At 46.6% G+C, this 19,389-nt stretch overlaps 1 protein-coding gene across 1 annotated transcript in view; it reads right to left on the bottom strand.

The window, feature by feature from the left end:
- Nucleotides 1-19,389, bottom strand: part of LOC146074964 (long-chain fatty acid transport protein 2-like) — a 125,179-nt gene that overhangs the window by 8,678 nt on the left and 97,112 nt on the right. The window contains exons 5-7 of the mRNA XM_083183723.1: nucleotides 19,090-19,284; nucleotides 16,391-16,481; nucleotides 2,671-2,869 (exon numbers count right to left, since the gene is read on the bottom strand). Coding sequence (XP_083039849.1) covers nucleotides 2,671-2,869; nucleotides 16,391-16,481; nucleotides 19,090-19,284 — 485 coding nt within the window. The remainder of the gene's footprint in view (nucleotides 1-2,670; nucleotides 2,870-16,390; nucleotides 16,482-19,089; nucleotides 19,285-19,389) is intronic.

Below are 19,389 nucleotides of genomic sequence, written 5' to 3'. Positions count from 1 at the left end.
AACAATGGTCTGGTACAATCACGTATTGTAAAGCAATCCTGGGTGCTAATATTGGGCACAGATTACATTGAAGATATGATTAATGATATATAGACCCCTCTGTATACTGTACACATTTTACATCTGGATTTTTGGATGCAAATAGATACAATCTGATTATCTATGGATACCATTCTGATATAACCACTGAGATGACAGGGATGGAGAGAGAGCTGTCACAAAAGCAATAATCTGGCTATGGTATTCTTCACCACTAGCATCCTTCTTACTAGTGCTACATTGTCTCCAACCCTCTTTCAGTCACATACATTTATAGTTTAGGATTAGGATAGCTATGAGCTAATGATAGGAATCTGAATAAATGAACACTAAGGAGTGAAGTAGCATATCAGCAGACAAGTGCATGGTCACAGTCAGCGGTGTAGCTAGGTGCCATGGTGCCCGGAGCATATTTCGCGCCCCCCCCCCCCCCCCGGTAATGAATTGGGGGCGTGGCTAACATGTGTTGGCATGTTACATTTGAAAAGAAAAAACTTAAAAAATAAGACACTATATAAGACACTAACGGAACCTGCTGCGCTATGTAAGACGCTGTAATGGATTCTGCTGCGCTATATAAGACACTGTAACGGAATCTGCTGCACTATATAAGACACTGTAACGGAATCTGCTGCGCTATATAAGACACTGTAACGGAATCTGCTGCGCTATATAAGACCCTGTAACGGAATCTGCTGCGCTATATAAGACAGTGTAACGGAATCTGCTGTGCTATATAAGACACTGTAACGGAATCTGCTGCGCTATATAAGACAGTGTAACGGAATCTGCTGCGCTATATAAGACACTGTAACGGAATCTGCTGCACTATATAAGACACTGTAACGGAATCTGCTGCGCTATATAAGACCCTGTAACGGAATCTGCTGCGCTATATAAGACACTGTAACGGAATCTGCTGCGCTATATAAGACGCTGTAACAGAATCTGCTGCGCTATATAAGACGCTGTAACGGAATCTGCTGCGCTATATAAGACGCTGTAACGGAATCTGCTGCGCTATATAAGACACTGTAACGGAATCTGCTGCGCTATATAAGACGCTGTAACAGAATCTGCTGCGCTATATAAGACAGTGTAACGGAATCTGCTGCGCTATATAAGACGCTGTAACGGAATCTGCTGTGCTATATAAGAAGCTGTAACGGAATCTGCTGAGCTATATAAGACACTGTAACGGAATCTGCTGCGCTATATAACACACTAACGGAATCTGCTGCGCTATATAAGACACTGATGGAATCTGATGTGCTATATAAGACGCTGGAGCGGAATCTGCTGCGCTATATAACACACTAACGGAATCTGCTGCGCTATATAAGACACTGATGGAATCTGATGCACTATATAAGATGCTGACAGCTGTAAATAAATATACCTGGGGTGACAGCAGCAGCCAGAGAGATTCACCACCCTCTCCCTCCCCCCCCTCCCCCGGGCCCCACGAATCCCCCAAACTACAAGTTTATTACTAAGTTTTTTTAAATCATTAGTTAGCTTTAAAAAAAAAAATAAAAGAAATCCACCTTGAAAACCTTCTCCTCCAGGCAACAGCAAGCGTTTGGGAAGGTTGTTGAGTGTTGACTGACGCTGCTGTAGCCAGGGAGGAGGGAGTGAGCCAGGTGACAGGTGACTGGTTCTGGGAGGAGTCGAGTGCTGCTGCGCTGCCCGGAAGCCGGACCGAGCAGCAGCAGCAGCAATTTAGACAGGACAGAGCGAGGACTGGAGTCAGCCGCCCGGACGGAGGGAACGCCGGGCGAGCAGGGCAGAAGGCGGGCGCCGGGCAGGGCAGCTGCCGCGCACGCTGCCCGCTGCTACCACTATTTAGTATGATCCTTGCAGGGATCATTTGCGGACAGGGGGGCGGGCCGGCGGCGCCATTCAACCAATAGCCGCCCGGAGCATGAGCTCCGGTGGCTCCGCCCTCCCTACGCCTCTGGTCACAGTCAGATAGCAAGGTCCAAACAACAGAAGTGAGAAAACCAGGTATAAAACATGGCAACAGCACTCAAGCAAGGTCAGGAGTTTTTGATGTCGCTCTAAGCAAGACACTGATTTGGGGCCCCTCTTCCTCAAAAAATCCTCATTGTGTACCCAACATCTGATTGTAGCAGGCAGACACCTGGCCAGTTACTGTATGCTGATCTGATCTATCAGTTGATGCATCTGCCCCAATTGTACCAATAGCACTAGGTACTTAAAATCACACTGCATGTATTTGGCAGGCCCAGGCCATCACGTGCAAAACCACTGCATCAGATTCCTCACCCTCTTTAATCTCTAAACTTCTGTAGGTGTGCCCTGGGTCAGCTCCTCCCTCCGTGCATGTAATGCACATGTGCCATGATGTCACACACACACAAAACACACTGAATAGGACATAAGCAAGTATTTATTCAGCCAACCCAGCTCTATTTTCAACAGAGCTCCCAGTACACTGGAAATCAGATATGCCCTGCTAACTCCATGATTCAGCCCTGTCAGGGGGCCCTAAGCGGCCACCTTGGTTGACTAGTGGTAAATTTGCTTCTGCTTGTAAGACTACTGTGCATTTGTAACTATTTTCAAAAGATTAATTTCAATGCTAAAAGCATGCAGCAAATATCTTACCGAAACGTGTCTCCTACGCGATCCTGGAAATACACAAAGCCTTCCTTGTCTATCATCAGCAAATCGCCACTGTTAAAATACAAATCTCCCTTTTTAAATACATTTCGAAGTCTCTTCTTCTCCGTCTGAGACTCCTCTCCTGCGTATCCGGCAAAAGGATTTGTAATAGTAATTTTGGAAATTAGCAGCCCAGTCTCACCTGTGATGATATATTAGAAATGACTCATTGTATACAGGTAAGACAGATGCTAGTGTACAATACTTCCAGTTTCTAAGTAAAATTAGATTTCCTTTTTCAAACAAAGTATTAGAGCAGTGGTCAGGCAACAGGGGTAAATTACCCCAAATGGGGGCAAAATTAAATTCCTTGGGGTAATGAACAGTTGTGATGCCGAGACACAGCCGTATGCCCGGCATCTATATGCCCGGCTGTGTTTCGGCAGCGCGACCGTACTTTACCCTAGGAATTTAATGTCATACATATAGAAGCTATATACAGTATATTCTCTACGCATGCCTGGCTGTGTGTTTCAGTACTGTAGTGTACAAGGACCTGACGCAGTGAGTCAGGCTCTTGTGTATAACACGCTTCCCTGTGTGATGCCCAGGCCCTGTTTCTGAGTCCGCCCTCTTCTTCAGTAGAGTCGACTAGTTACTGCGCCATCTTGGCAGTGCGCAGTCTGTACTGCTGCTGGTTATAGGCTCCTGTCAAGGTATACTCATCTCTAGTCTAGGGAAAATTTGCACAGACTGTCACTATATCATCTTGAAATACTGACACTAAGGGGGGTATTCGATCACCGGCAACCTTCTCCCAATGGGGGAGATGGCCGCTGGGCCCTATTCAATGCTGTCTTCCTCGACAGCATTGAACAGGGGGGCTCTGCAGAACGAGCCCGACTGCACAAGCAGTGAATGGCCGGGAAGTGACGCGCTTTCGGTCGCAGCTCGCTTCTTACCAGCCGCAGCTCGCGGCCATGCCCCCTTCTCGTCCCGCTGCAGGCAGGACATTGAATCCCGCCTGCGATCTCTCAGTCGAGCAGACTGAGAATGGGACAGGGTCACGGCTGTCAGCAAGCTCGACAGCCGTGACCCCAGATTGAATACCAACTAATAGTTGCCTGGATGTCACATTATTAATCGCTATAGCACAAACAGCCTGGCAGCCATTGATGATGATGCGACTGTGTAGGGCTGCTGTGCAAACACCTTCAGTGACTTGCACAGCTATCGAGGCATTAACACGGGGGGGAGGGGGTATGGAGGCGGGCAGGAGGCGTTCGCATGGGTGAGCCCAGAGAAACTATGGGTGCTCCCAGGAAAAGCTTGGGCATCACCATGTGAACACAGGCAGGTAGCTGCCTGCCGGGGATGGGTGGTGGACATCAGAGGATATTAGCGCCCGCAGCGTTCTTGGACCGGAAGCCGCAAATATAGGTCAGACAAGACTGACTTATATTTGCTAACAAGGGAAAAATCATTTGATTGTTGGCGACCAAGGAGTGATTTTAGCCCCCTACGCTCCCCTGCGAATGGATGTTTATGCAAAGCAGTGGGGACGCCAGCCCCTGGTGACACTATTGGAGCACCAACGGTATCAAGTAACTTTGTTTCCCACCCACCAACCCCGGACTGCCAATCCCCCCCCCAATATTCACCGCTGCACAGAACACCTAGCCCGGTGGACTGGACTCAGTGCAAGCCCACCCCCACTGGATACCTGGATACCCCATCATCCCCCACCTGTCTCCCAGTATCACACCGGAGGGAGAGTCATACCAGACTGCAGACACACAGTGCAGCGGTACTCTCCCCTCACTTCCCCCACAGCACCAGCACTGTCAGAATATTGTGGTTGCAGAGCAGTTTATACCTATACACTGTGTCCAATACCAATAAATTCTTCGTGCTTCATCCACTCATATCTGCATCTTTCTTACCGCCGACATAACACACCATCCCACTTATTTGGGGACACAGTTATAGAGCTAGTGCGCTGGTCATTATCTATCTATTTATCTGCACTCCTTTGAGCCTGGACAACTCGACCAAGCTGCCAGCACCCAGGTTGAGCGCTACTATCTACCAATATTGCCCAAAGCAGTGGGGATGTTCGCACGGTGGCAGGGGGCGGGAATTAGCTCACCCGTCAGGCAGGCGGCATTAAATGGCTCTCTAAGCAGTGATTTTTGCTGTTTAGCGAGTCAACCAGAATCAGGCCACAATTTCAAATCAACTGTTCACAAAATTATAGTAGTAGAGTATTTACGCAAAACATGTACCATATTATGCCCTAAACATTATTTTCTTTGAATTATTTATTTTATCTGCACTACTGTCTTTAAGTGAATTGATCATACATCTCTGAAGAGCATGGTGCTGGTGAACTTTACCATATTATTTTAATAGAAACATAGAATTTGACGGCAGATAAGAACCACTTATAGTTAGTAGCAGAATTTTGCACAGCACCCCACTGAGGGGGCGTGTCATGCTCCACCCAAAGGCAGGGGCGAATTTAGGGGTTAGGCCACCCCTAGGCACAACATTTGTGTCCCCCCCCCACATTTTAATGTAATCATATGTATATACATTTCATTAAAATTTAACTGTAGCCCACCTTAATATTTTTTTAAGCACTCTGGACTGCTCACTGCACGGAGGACCCGGAGGGAGGCACTTATTAGTACAGTGATTAGCAGAGTGTCTCCGTCAGTCTCTCTCCGGCTCACACACTGTGACTGACTGAGTGCAGGGAGGATCTTTGCGCCGCTCAGCTCAGCTGCTGGATACACAGCAGCCAATAGACTGTGTGTGTGTAGAGTAGCCAATGGGCGGAAGGCGGAAGCAGTGAGCCTGAGCCATTTCTGGATGCGCAGGGGGACCGTCGGACCCAGCCACTAAGCGGTGATGTAATGTGCATGGCGGAGTGGGTGGGCAGTGGCGGGTGACGAGCGGCGCTGCCGCCGACATATGATAATTCATGTCTGCGGCAGCGGCGGCGCTCGTCACTTGCCGCTGCCCTCCCGCTGTGCCATGCTGCTATTTAACTGAATGTCAGCCTGCCTGCCGCCCTTAATTGGTGCCACGGGCCTAGGCACAAATCCGGCCCTGCCCAAAGGGCGTGTCTAGTTCCATATATGGAGAGTTTGTGAAAAAAAGATTGTGAATGTGGCACCTAGAAGTGTGGGTGTGTCCTGCTACATATGAGAGGAATCTTGTCAAATTAATTTTATCCCAATGTAGATGAGCCCCAAAGCAGTTAGTAAGAGCTACTATACTTGCTAAAGTGCTGGGAAATGGTGCTGGTGATGATTCAATGTAACTGTATGTATCTCTCATTCCTTTTTTCCCCAAATATGTAACAGTGTAATGTGGGCTAGGTTAAATGAGGGAGATTGCTAGACTAATGAGGGAGAGAGGGAGATTGCTGCAGTGACGTGCGGTGAGGTTTATGGTTGGTGAGGCACTCGCTTGGTGGAGCCACCGCCGAAACACTCTGTGTGGAGCGGTGGGTCCGGGTTGTTCTGCGCTGAAAGGCAGGTGCGGTAGCGTCCCTCTGCGTAAGCAGCAGAGAACCGGCAGAATAGACCCCATCATCGCTGACTCCACCAAGCCACAATGGGGTCTGCCCACATACCTTTTTCACTTAAAAAAAACCCATACAGCCAAATGTACTATCCTCTGAGTTCCGTGGCAGTACGGGGGTGTGGTATAAATCCCTGACGGTCAGGATTCCAACAGTCATTAGTCAGACGTCGAAATCCCGACTGCACAGCGGGGGGAGCGCAACGAAACCCCTTGCAGGCTCGCTGTGCTCGCCACGCTGCAGGCACGGTGGCGAGCTGTGCTCGCCACCTATTTTATTCTCCCACTATGGGGTTCGTGGACCCCCATGAGGGAGCAGTCGGGATTCCAACGTCGGAGTAATGACTGTCAGAATCCCGACTGTCGGGGAGCCATCCGGCACCCGCAGTAAGGGATGCCGGCCGAACTCTGAGGTTTTTTTTAAAAGGGCAATTATTTACAATGCATGGTTTTGCCTTGTAAATGTGTGTCTGCCTCTTTAAAAGAACCTATGCATACAGCCAGCACCCAGCACAGCCACTGAATGCAGAGGCTAGTACATTGGGCCAATATACTCCTTTTATTTAAAACCACACTTATTTTACACAAACACACAGTAAACACCTTTGTCACTTTACACAAATACACAGTTATACACTTCTGTCCCTTAACACAAATACACACAAGTCTGTCCCTTAACACAAACACACACAAACACCTGTGCCACTTAAAAAATCACAGCCCCCACCCTCCACAAGTGCCAAACACACATTTTAGATAAGTCACTGCTTACCCATGAAGAATGACAGACTGGCAGCAGTGACAGGAGCATTCCTGGGACAGTCACCCGGGGACAGAAGTGCCGGCAGGAGGCGTAAGAGAAACCCCGGACACTGGGGAGCACAGCATGATAGCAGCGGGAGCTGGCAGCCCAGCCCGGCATAGCCGCCCGCATTGCAAGTGAGCGGGCGAGCCAGGCAGAGGAGCCCGGCAGCCCAGCGCGGCATAGCCGGTGACCCGCGCCCGCATTACAAGTGGCTCATACAGAGGAGCCCGGCAGCCCAGCCCGGCATAGCCGCCCCCCCCGCCCGCCCGCATTACAAGTGAGCGGACGAGCCAGGCAGAGGAGCCCTGGCTCGTCCACCTAAGAACAGCACTATGCTATAGGCGGCACCTATAGAAGTTCCTTAGTGGCAGTCAGGGACGTGTTTTCTGCCTATATGAAAGCACGCCCCTGTCACTGAGACAGCGCCACTGTGCCCAATCCCATCTGTCTCAGTGACAGGGGTGTGCTTTCATATAGGCAGAAAAGCACATCCCTGCCACCGAGGCACCGCTATAGGTGCCGCCTATACACCTTTTTTAAATGAGCTTTTACAGCCCTGTTCTAAGCCCTGCCCACTGCCCGCCCCTGACAGTCTAACTGACAGTCCATAACTGTAATATGGACAGCGGGAGGCACCGCTCTTGGTGCCTCCTAAACTAATTAAAAAAAAAAAAAAAAAAAAAGAGTGGTACTCTTTACTTAGAAGGGTGCCCATCTCGGGCATCTCGGGGATTGAATGCACTAAAAAATCGGGTGCGATCAACCGACGAGATGCCCGAGATTTCCCATAGGGAACAATGTTAAATGTCTCAATTGACCCGATTTTCCTGTTCAATGCCTCAATTGACCCAATTTTTTCATAGGAAACAATGTTAAATGGGCCACAGAGGCCAAATAGGCACCCTGAAGTGAATAATGGGCACCCGAATTGTTAACGCCACCCCACGATCAACGTCAACCCGAAGCGTGGCGAGCGCAGCGAGCCCGCGAGGGGCGGCGGTACGCGTCCTACGACCTTTTCATACCCCCACTATCCACGTCGGCGTGGAGTTGAGAATAGAAAGTGTGGCGAGCGCAGCGAGCCACCGAGCCCGAAGCGTGGCGAGCGCAGCGAGCCCCGCGAGGGGACGCGGATACCTTCACAGGTATCCGCGTCCCCTCGCGGGCTTCACAGCTGTCCGCGTACCCTCGCGGGGCTCGCTGCGCTCGCCACGCTTCGGGCTCGGTGGCTCGATGCGCTCGCCACACTTTCTATTCTCAACTCCACGCCGACGTGGATAGTGGGGGTATGAAAAGGTCGTAGGACGCGTACCGCCGCCCCTCGCGGGCTCGCTGCGCTCGCCACGCATCGGGTTGACGTTGATCGTGGGGTGGCGTTAACAATTCGGGTGGCCATTATACACTTCAGGGTGCCTATTTGGCCTCTGTGGCCCATTTAACATTGTTTCCTATGGAAAAATCTGGTCAATTGAGGCATTGAACAGGAAAATTGGGTCAATTGAGACATTTAACATTGTTCCCTATGGGAAATCTCGGGCATCTCGTCGGTTGATCGCACCCGATTTTTTAGTGCATTCAATCCCCGAGATGCCCGAGATTTTTTACTAACGATGCCCACGATCAAAATCGTGGGCGCCCTTCTAAGTAAAGAGTACCAAAAGAGTAAAAATTATTATAATAATACAAAGCATATACTTATGACACATAAGTATTTTCTTTGTATTTTATTATTATTATAATCATTAATGACAGGGAGGCACTGCCTCCCCTGCCTCCCCTGACTGCACGTCCCTGGATTGCTGCTATTTAAGGGAGTCTCCTGCAGAATGCAGGAGGGTAGGCAACTATGGTCTGGGTGCTATAATTAGTATAGTGATCTCCAGTTACCAATAGAAGCTGCTGATTAAAACAACCATTGGATATTTTGACCTGTCGGGGGACATTTACCAATATGAAAAACCTAGTTTTTCGTATTGGTATTTCCCCTACGGCTGCATACGACTGTTTTAGTCATATGCAAAGTCGTGTTCCGGAGGGGAAATTACAAAGCAGTCATATACGACTGCTTTGTAACCCTCCGATGGTGTAACAATTCGTATTAGCGGCACATATATACGGCCACTAATACGAATGTTTCTAGCAGTCTGCATGGATCAGTCAGATCCGTGCAGGCTGCAGAGTGTAAAAAAAAATAGAAAAAAAAAACAGCCGAAACCAGCACCAGGCTGACGGAGCCTGGAGCCGGTAATTAAAAATCAGGGAACCCGACAAATAGGGGTTCCCCGATTTTTAACAACCAGCCCCAGGCTCCTGCTGACTAGGGGTCCCCCGTATTTTAAGAACCAGCCCCAGGCAAAACCAGCCAGCAGGGTAATGCCACAGCCGGGGGGAGACTTTTTATACAAGTCCCCCCGGCCAAAGCATTAACCCTACCGACCAGTCAGCCTGGCCAGGGGCCCTGGGGGAGTGGGGACCCCCCCCAATGAAGTGGTCCCCCCCCCTCCAGGACTTACCTGACCAGTCTGAAGCCTGGTACTGTCCCCGATGCCCCTGGGCGGTGGGCATCGGGCTGATTCAAGTGTAAAAAAAAAGATGAAACTATTGCTTTTTACTGTGGCACTACAAGTGCCAGCAAGCCTCCCCAGCAAGCTGGGACTTGGAGAACCACAAGTCCCAGCCTGCTGGGCATTAAAGGGCCCGCTGGCACTTGTAGTTCCACAGTTAAAAAAATAGTACAATAAACACACACTGACACAATGAAAATAAAAGTTTAATACATACATTACATACATACTGATACTTACCTTTCTTGATCCCGTAGGTAGCCCTGGTCCTGATGTCCTGTGTAGTCCTCCAGGTCCATGTCGGCAGTCCGTGTCGTCCTCCAGGTCCATGTCGGCGGTCCGTGTCGTCCTCCAGGTCCATAGCGGTGTCCAGGTCCGAAGAAATCCATGTTGGAGCTGTGGAAGGAAATCCTACTCACCTGGTCCTGTGCTGAAGAAGTCTTCTCTTGGTCCGACGTAATCCAGGTAATGTTCAAGCTGCCGGCGCTCCCCGCTGTCTCCGCATCGCACTGAGGAGAGATGCTGAGATATTTCATACTCGGCGCCTCTCCTCAGAATGAATTCTATTGGCCGCCTAGTGGCCAATCAGGAGCCGACTTTCTTGGCTCCTGACCAGGACCAGGGCTACCTACGGGATCAAGAAAGGTAAGTATCAGTATGTATGTAATGTATGTATTAAACTTTTATTTTCATTGTGTCAGTGTGTGTTTATTGTACTATTTTTTTAACTGTGGAACTACAAGTGCCAGCGGGCCCTTTAATGCCCAGCAGACTGGGACTTGTGGTTCTCCAAGTCCCAGCTTGCTGGCACTTGTAGTGCCACAGTAAAAAACAATAGTTTCATCTTTTTTTTTTACACTTGAGTCAGCCCGATGCCCACCGCCCAGGGGCATCGGGGACAGTACCAGGCTTCAGCCTGGTCAGGTAAGTCCTGGAGGGGGGGACCCCTTCATTGGGGGGGTCCCCACTCCCCCAGGGCCCCTGGCCAGGCTGACTGGTCGGTAGGGTTAATGCTTTGGCCGGGGGGGACTTGTATAAAAAGTCTCCCCCCGGCTGTGGCATTACCCTGCTGGCTGGTTTTGCCTGGGGCTGGTTCTTAAAATACGGGGGACCCCTAGTCATTTTGTCCCCCATATTTTGGGAACCAGCCCCAGAGCAGGAGCCTGGGGCTGGTTGTTAAAAATCGGGGAACCCCTATTTGTCGGGTTCCCTGATTTTTAATTACCGGCTCCAGGCTCCGTCAGCCTGGTGCTGGTTTCGGCTGTGGGGGGGACCCCACGCCGATTTTTTTATTTATTTATTTAATTTTTCTATTTTTTTACACTGAAGCAAATACGACAGGGAAAGCAGGGTGTATTTTCCTGTCATATTTGCGTGGGTGTTTTACACCACTTAGCAGCCGTATTATCAGTACGGCTGCTTAGTAAATCAGGAATCACCATTCTTTTGAATGGTGATTTCTGTCGTATCCTATCGATGGTGTAGACATTCGTATTTGTAAATACAAATACGAATGTTCCATCTTTAGGAATACGAATTGTTGTATTTTCGGGATTGTAAATCCCGAAAATACAAATTCGTAAAAAAAAGGTGTATTTCTGAGTACGAATACACCTTTTTTCTACGAATCCATTTTGGTAAATTTCCCCCGTCATCTCTATAGAATACTATTTTCCACATAACCGGTTGTTAAACTAAACAGTTTTTAGCCAGTAAAGCTAGACTGAGCAAACCAGGGCAATGCTGTTATAATCTAGCTAAATTAATATATAAATATTTTAGTATCTGTATGGATTTTCCCAACACAACTTCTCAAAAAGCAGACTTTGGTGAAATGTAATAGGATGAGAGAATCTGAAAGTGAGAGATTTGAAAAAAATCTCCAGTGTTTTTTAAAGTGGCAATCATTTACACTGCAAAATCAAACTGGTTTTTCAGTGTCAATGATTGACGCTTAAATAAAACTGGAGATTTCTTACCATATCTGTCACTTTCTGAATCTCTCATCCTATTACATCCCCCCCCCCCTTTGTGTTCCTGCATAATGCACAGCCCAATAGCTTAATGCAGGCATGTCCAAACTATGGCCCTCCAGCTGTTGTGAAACTACAGGTCCCATCATGCCTTGCCACAGTTTTGCTATTAGGGGATGCAAAAACTATGGCAAGGCATGCTGGGACGTGTAGTTTCACCACAGATGGAGGGCCACAGTTTGGATATGCCTAGCTTAATGCATTTCTTATATCAATTTAATGTTCTTGAAAATGGGTCAATGTTAACGTTTCCTGCAGTTTGGCTTTGAATTGGTGATATATATATATACCAGGAATCATTCACTTTTTCACTTTCACAGCAGTTCTAGAAATAATTAAATCATTTTAAATAAAATATAAACCCAATCTATGCGAGTAGATTATTCACATGCTGGTAACTAAACGGTACATAACGGACTCAAATCTGCAGTAGCCAAAAGGTGGGTCGACACTAGGAAGGTTGACATACTAAAGGTCGAGATGGCTTAGGTTGACACATGAAATAGGTTGACATGCTAAGGTCGACAGCCAAAAGGTCAACATGAGGTCCACTCGGTCATGGAGGGATAATATAATAGGATGCTGACCACAGCGAGGCACTGTGCCCGATGCATGGCGAGGGGACGCGGTACACTAATATGGTGTCCATGTCGACTTACGTCAAAATTTTGGACAAAAAAAATGGGAAAAACTCATGTCGACCTTTTGATTGTCAACTTTCCCATTGTCTACCTAATGCTTGTGTCAACCTACCAACCCTGTCAACCTTAGCCAAGTTGACCTATTTCATGTGTTGACCTAAGCCCTGTCGACCTTTAGTCATTGACCTAATGTATGTTGACCTTCACAGTGTCAACCCTATGACCCATACCCCCAAAAGGTTGCTACACTCTTGAAACTACTGTAGTCTAGAAAATTATGTATCAAGCAGGGAAAAGAGCAGAGAAGTGGCCAGTGGAGAAATTGTCCATAGCAACTCATCAGGATTGAGGAAGCCTTTATAATGCACATTCTACAGAATTATAGGTACAGTAGATGCTGACTGGAAGCCAAGGACATATTTTCCAATGGTCCACCGCTCCACTCTTTCCACTGCTTAACACATCAACCCCTTGTTGTGGATACAGTAATCGCTGTTGAGCTAATGTTGAATGTCACTATGAATGTCAATTCAGTGGAATGGACGAGATTTAACATTTCAGAATGGCAAACTGCATCCATGTATATTGCAATTTTTGCCTCATACCCCGTAAAAAGTGTGTAAGGAAAACTTGCAATATATAAGCTCCGTAAATGGCTGATCATTGTGCAGATGAGATCAGTGTTTCACAGATGGGCAGATATTTGTTCGAATGGGGTAATTTCCAAATCACACGTTCAGTTGCGGTTGTTCTTATAGAAACGTAGAAACAGAGAAATTGATGGTAGATAAGAACCACTTGGCCCATCTAGTCTGCCCCTTTTTTTTAAACATGTTACCTCAAACCATATTTGATCCTTATTTTTTGTAAGGATATCAATATGCCTATCCCAAGCATGTTTAAATTGTACTACTGTATTTGCCTCTTCCACCTCTAGCCTAAATGACGCCCTAGGCAAGATTTTGTCTGGTGCCCCCTAGCACCGCCACTAGTTCCGCCTCTGACCCTGCTCCCCTTTCCCAGCACCATCAACCCTCATCATAGCAGTTATCATTTTGGTGCTCCTACCCGCAATATTTTAAATAGAAACAGTGCACACATTTGATGCGCAGCCCAAACAGGGGTCTGTTCTTGCTGGGAAGGGGCATGGCCACCCAATAGTACCCCCAATTCAAATTATGCCACACAGTAGTGCAACTTTATTCACATTATATCATGCGATGGTGTCCCTTATTCACGTTACATCACACAGTAGTACCACTTTACCTTATGTACATTACTCCTCACATTATACCCTTAGAAAAAAATCCTGAAAAAATATTGTATTTTAAGCACCTCCATGGACACACTGCAACCCGGCACAAAGCAGTGTGTGCTGGGCAGAGGAGAAGATCTGCAGCTGCTGTTGTCACTTAAGGGGAGGGGGCCTGGTGCTTCATACACATAATGACACACATAATGCCCCTTACACATATGTTGCACATTAATAATGCCCTTATACACATGACACACATAATGCCCATTACATATTTGTTGCACATTATTAATGCCCTTATACACATGACACATATAATGCCTGTTACACATGTCGCACATTATTAATGCATTTATACATGACACACATAATGCCCCTTACACATATGCCGAACACTATTGCACAATCAACCCACCCGCAGACAGCACTCGCACAGCCGCTAACACTGTGACCTCTGCCTCTGCTTGGATACAGGTGTTTCCTCATACATCTTAACTCAATAAGCCATGCAGCTCCTGGCCAGTTCTGCTAACGTTGGGTGCCTTTTTTGCTGAAAATTCATCTTATTTGCATTGTTATGTGACCAGGATACACAAGGAGCTTCCGATGATTAAAATGATATGTGGCATGAATATATTCTGTGTGCGACTGTGGCTGTACCTGCATAAAGAATGTTATGTTACAGTGATTTCCATGAATACACTATTTCATATGCAGATACAGCCTCACTCACACACAGAATATAGGCATGCTGCATATCATTTTAATCAGCAGAAGCTGCTGATGCCCCTAGGCATTCCAAATGCCCTAGGCAATTGCCTAGTTTGTCTATGCCTAAGGCCGGCTCTGTCTGATGGGAGGCTATTCCACTTATCTACTACTCTTTCTGTGAAGTAATTCTTCCTCACATTTCCCCTGAATCTTCCTCCCTCTAGTTTCAGTGCATGTCCTCGTGTTCTGTTGCTCCTCTTCCTGTGAAGAATGTCTCCCACCTGTACCTTGTTAAAACCCTTGATATATTTGAAAGTTTCTATCATGTCCCCCCTTTCCCTTCTCTGCTCTAAAGTATACATATTAAGATCTTTTAGTCTTTCCTGGTACGTTTTGTGATGTAGGCCATGAACCATTTTAGTTGCTCTTCTTTGTACAGTCTCTAATGTATTTATATCCTTCTGGAGATATGGCCTCCAGAACTGAACACAGTACTCTAGGTGAGGTCGTACCAATGACCTATACAGTGGCATTATTATTATTATTATGCGTGCCTTGAAACTGTGTCTGAACGGACATGACACAACTACATTAATCCGACCTCTCTCCATTTCCATCACAAAGCACTGACTTCCTGTCACTCTATGCTCAAACTTATAATGTAAACATGGTTAAAATAACAATACTACCGTGACAACATACTGTGGTGGACATTACTCTGTCCACATTCCATCCATGTTTGTCTACATATCATATCAATCCCTATCTGTCATTTGCATACTACCTATATCTATATAGACCACACAGTGGATACTTATGTAATTAGTTTGCCTCTCCTCCCACAGCTATTACTGTACCTTATCTTTTCCAGTGCAAAGGTGACCTACTATCATGGTTGGCCTTCTCGCACGCATTTATGCAAACAAAATAATTGCTCTGACAGTCCTATTTTTAAAATACATTTAATAAAAAATCTTTCAAGGCATGTAGTACAGCTGTGCTCATAAGTTTACATACCCTAGCAGAACTTTTGTCAGAGAATATGAATGATAATTCACAAACTTTTCTTTCACTCATGGTTAGTGGTTGGGGGAGAAACCATTTATTGTCAAACAACTGTGTTTATTCTTTTTAAATCATAATGACAACAGAAACTACCCAAATGACCCTGATAAAATGGGCAGCTGATGTCACATGATGTCCCAACCCCCCGCCCCCAGGAATTTGGCCAACTTCAGTAAAAAAAACTTGCGAAAAAACTTTTTTGATGGTCAACGGGGATGCGAGGGAATGTGTGTGCAAGGGCAGTAGCACACGCAGGGGAAGTTTCTGAGTACCAAAACCCCCCCCAGGAGTCTAAGTGCTAAGCTAAAAGCTGAGGGTCCCCTCTTTCCATGGGTACAAGAATTTTAAAAATCGGCCCTTGGGAACCGGAGATATCTGACTTCAAAGCAGTGGTCCCCATCCAAGCCTGTTAATTGCTCAGTCAGATATTTCAGGTTCTGTCTGATGTATAGTTTTTCTGAGGATATATTCCAAAAGCTGGGACTCTCCCCCTTTGAAGGACACTAGTAGCTTTTCCCTACTGTTCCCAGAACCAGAGTTATCAGCCTTCCAGCAGCTGGTTACTGCTCCAGTTCCACACACCTGCTATGTAGTTTTATATACCCGTTGGCAGATTGCTCTGCCTCCTGAACTTTGATCCCCTAGTCCCCAATACCATTTGGTAGGTGGGATTCTCTAGTTTTTAATTCCATTAAAATCAAGCAAGCTGTCCTCCCACCAGAAAATTATGAATAATAAGACCACTCCACTATATACCGTATATATTTATTATTATTATTATTTATATACATTTGGTCTATCTATAATACTTTAACTGACCCGGCTTTGCTCCGCCCCTCTGGAAACCCCCTTCTGAAAATCCTGCGTTTGCCCATGAAGGGGCAGGCATTCGGTCAGGCGTTTAGCTGTTCGCTAGGCTGTGAACATACGCAGTCTAGCAAATAGGTCTGAACTAGGTGCTAAGTTTCAAGCATTGCATAGTTTTGTCTTTACAAATACTAATGACGTATACACAGAACCGTGCGGCATCTCTGCTAAGCTTTTTACAATAACGTTACCTCTTGGTACGCGGATGCAGTGCCCTGAGGCATCTCTCACCAGTTCATCCTTTTCCACACTGTACTTGACCAGTTCAAAAGGACGAAGAAACTGAAAGACAACATATTACAACAATGATTCCATATCTTTATAATTATGCTTAATATGGATCACTACCAAATATATAGTAATGATCAAAAACATTCAACTTGTTCTAAAATGGGTATCCCAAGTAGTTTCCCTCATCAGTTTCCTATGGACACACATGACATATTCAAATTAGGCAAACAAACATTAGTATTACTATTAACCTAACTGCAGTATTCTCACAACACTTCTCAGCAATTGTCTGAGAAGTGTTACCCGTAATACTGCACATTAAAAGAACAAGTGGGGGCAGCTATCAGATCGGCCTCAGTGAATGGGAAAAGGATGGCTGGCTTGATGCAGTGTCACGCAGGCCCATCTTAATGTACAGTATGGGCTCAATGGACAGCAGCCCAAGCCCCCCCCCCCCCCCCCCCCCCCCCCCAATTGTAAGGGCTATTGATCTGGGGCGGATTGGGTTGTGGGTATCTGCCTCCTGAGCCTCAGATGCAGATGCATTAGAGAATGCTGCCTGGTCGCTCTGTTTGTGAATCACACACAGAGTGACCAGGCAGCATTCTCTTCCTGCTTAACAACATGCAGTCAGACTAGTGAATGGCTGTCAGAATGGTGATTGAGGGATGGCTGGAGCTATCCACCAATCAGAGTGCTGACAACCAGTCATTGTATGCAAGCAAGTGGAGAGATGACACAGTACCAAAGGAGAAGCATGTTATGATTTTTTTTTTGGTTTACATTATTCCTGTGAGTAGGTGTGGAGGGGCCCCAAATGCATTGGTTTGCCCAGGCCCAGTGATGTAGCTAGGTGCCACGGTGCCTGGAGCAAGGGCATGTTCCGCGCCCCCCAATTTGTAGTAGCAAACTTTGTCATACCCATTACACATAAAGCCACATGCGGTAATGACAATTACACGTAAGGCCACACATGATGCCTATTACATACTATATACCAAACCGTAATGCCCATTACACATCTGACACATAATTGCCACTTACCTTTATGCTCGATGCTAGGGGTTTCATGCTCGATGCCAGGGGCTTCATGCTTGTTGTCAAGGGGGACTTAAATTGCTCATTGCCAAGGGGGACTTAAATTGCTCATTGCCAATAGTCTGTTTACAGCACCATAGCCTTTTATAGCACTTCAGAGCAAGCCTAGAGAAACCTTAGAAGGTAAAAATGTGTTTCTCTGACACTGGATCACGACAATCACCATTTTACATTGTAACAGAAAAGGTTTCACACAAATATGTTTGGTTCCACCGAGTCACATCACTGCATGGCACATGCAGGGCCGTTTCTAGAGGTGGACAAGCCATGCAACCGAATGGGGCGCCATGCCTGACACTACATGACTGCATGGCTTGTCTGCCGCTGACTGCCACTGACATCCCTGCCAGAGCACTCACCTCCGCTGGCTATTCTCTGGCAGCCGCGATCCTTAGCTACTGTACTTTTTGTTGAAGCCTCGGGCATGCAGTGTGCCAGTAACCCCTTGGGTCTAGGCAATGAGCATGTAAACCCTTCCCCTGGGCAATGAAATCCCCCATGTGCAATGAGCATGTAATCACCCCATGGCAACAAGTAGGAAATCCCCCAGGAACTACCATGTAGGTAAGTGGCACTTATGTGACATAATCTATAATGGGCATTATGGTGTGTGGCATAATGTGTAATGGGCATTATGCTGTGGGGCATAATGTGTAATTGGCATAATGTGTAATTGACATCACGGTGTCAGGAATAATCTGTAATGGGCATCACGGTGTGCAGCATAATGTGTAACTGGCATTATGGTGTGAGGCATATTGTGTAATGGGCATTACAGTGTGAGGCATAATGTGTAATGGGCATCACCGATAAACTGTGTACTGTATATTAACTTAGGTAGCCTTTCATTGTTTAGGCTTTATTTATGAGGCCTATTAGGTCACTATGTGGGCCTTTATGTTTATATATCACTGTTAGACCTGTGGGAGGACACCAACCATTCCTTCGGTAACCAATGTCTGGTCATGCAGGTTGCAAAAGTGATGTGTAAGGTAATTGTTTTCCTGCTTCCCCTTATAACTAGGCCACACTCCTTATACTAAGCCACACCCCTCACTATCAAATTATGTATGGGGGGGGGCACATTTTTTATTTGTTCGCACTGGGAGACAAATTGTTTAAAAACAGCCTTGTGCACACGCAAGGAGGCTAGAGGTATTGTATGCAGAATCATCTGTAAGTGCTGCTATAATATATCTACCTCTTTATGTAGTAAATGAGTCAGTAAGAGATAATGAGGATGACTCTCATAGTTAAATATGAAAGGCCAAAGTCAGTGGCGGTTTTTACCTATGGGCTGCAGGACCACAGCGGCAGTGGAGAGTCCAAAAGCGGGACTAGGATGTGGAGCAGTAGTGGGGACCAGGAGGAGGAGCGACAGGGGTGTGTGTGCCAGCATCGCGGCCAGCGACAGCCCCCCTCCTACTGTAAGGTAAGAGCCGTCACTGGCCAAAGTTATTAAGTGCTTATAATGGATTGACACATCTATTTTTGTCTAGTAACACTACTGTTCATGTGGCAATATGTCACATTATGTATCAGTGTGCAAAGTGCAGAATACCTTCAGGAACATATTACATCTGCCGATTGCTCCTTCTTTTCCAGTGTAGTTGAGGAAGAATCCATTTCCTTCTGTTGCTGCATAAAATTCACACAATTTGATTTCACCAAAACGATGGATAAACTCTTTCCAGACATCGGATCGGAGACCGTTACCCACAGCAATTCGCACACAGTGATCTTTGTCATTGTCCTTCTAGAAAATGGGTAAATGGTGCAGGTTGGATTAGATTGTGGTTTTGTAACCTAAAAGGTATCATTCAGATCGGAGCAATAATGGTGACAGTCAAAATACAGATGG

Source organism: Crinia signifera, chromosome 4 (genome assembly GCF_055691185.1).
Source record: "Crinia signifera chromosome 4, ASM5569118v1, whole genome shotgun sequence".
Taxonomy (NCBI): Eukaryota; Metazoa; Chordata; class Amphibia; order Anura; family Myobatrachidae; genus Crinia; species Crinia signifera.
The sequence above is the reverse complement of the archived record's forward strand: the minus strand, read 5'-3'. Positions and strand labels throughout refer to the sequence as shown.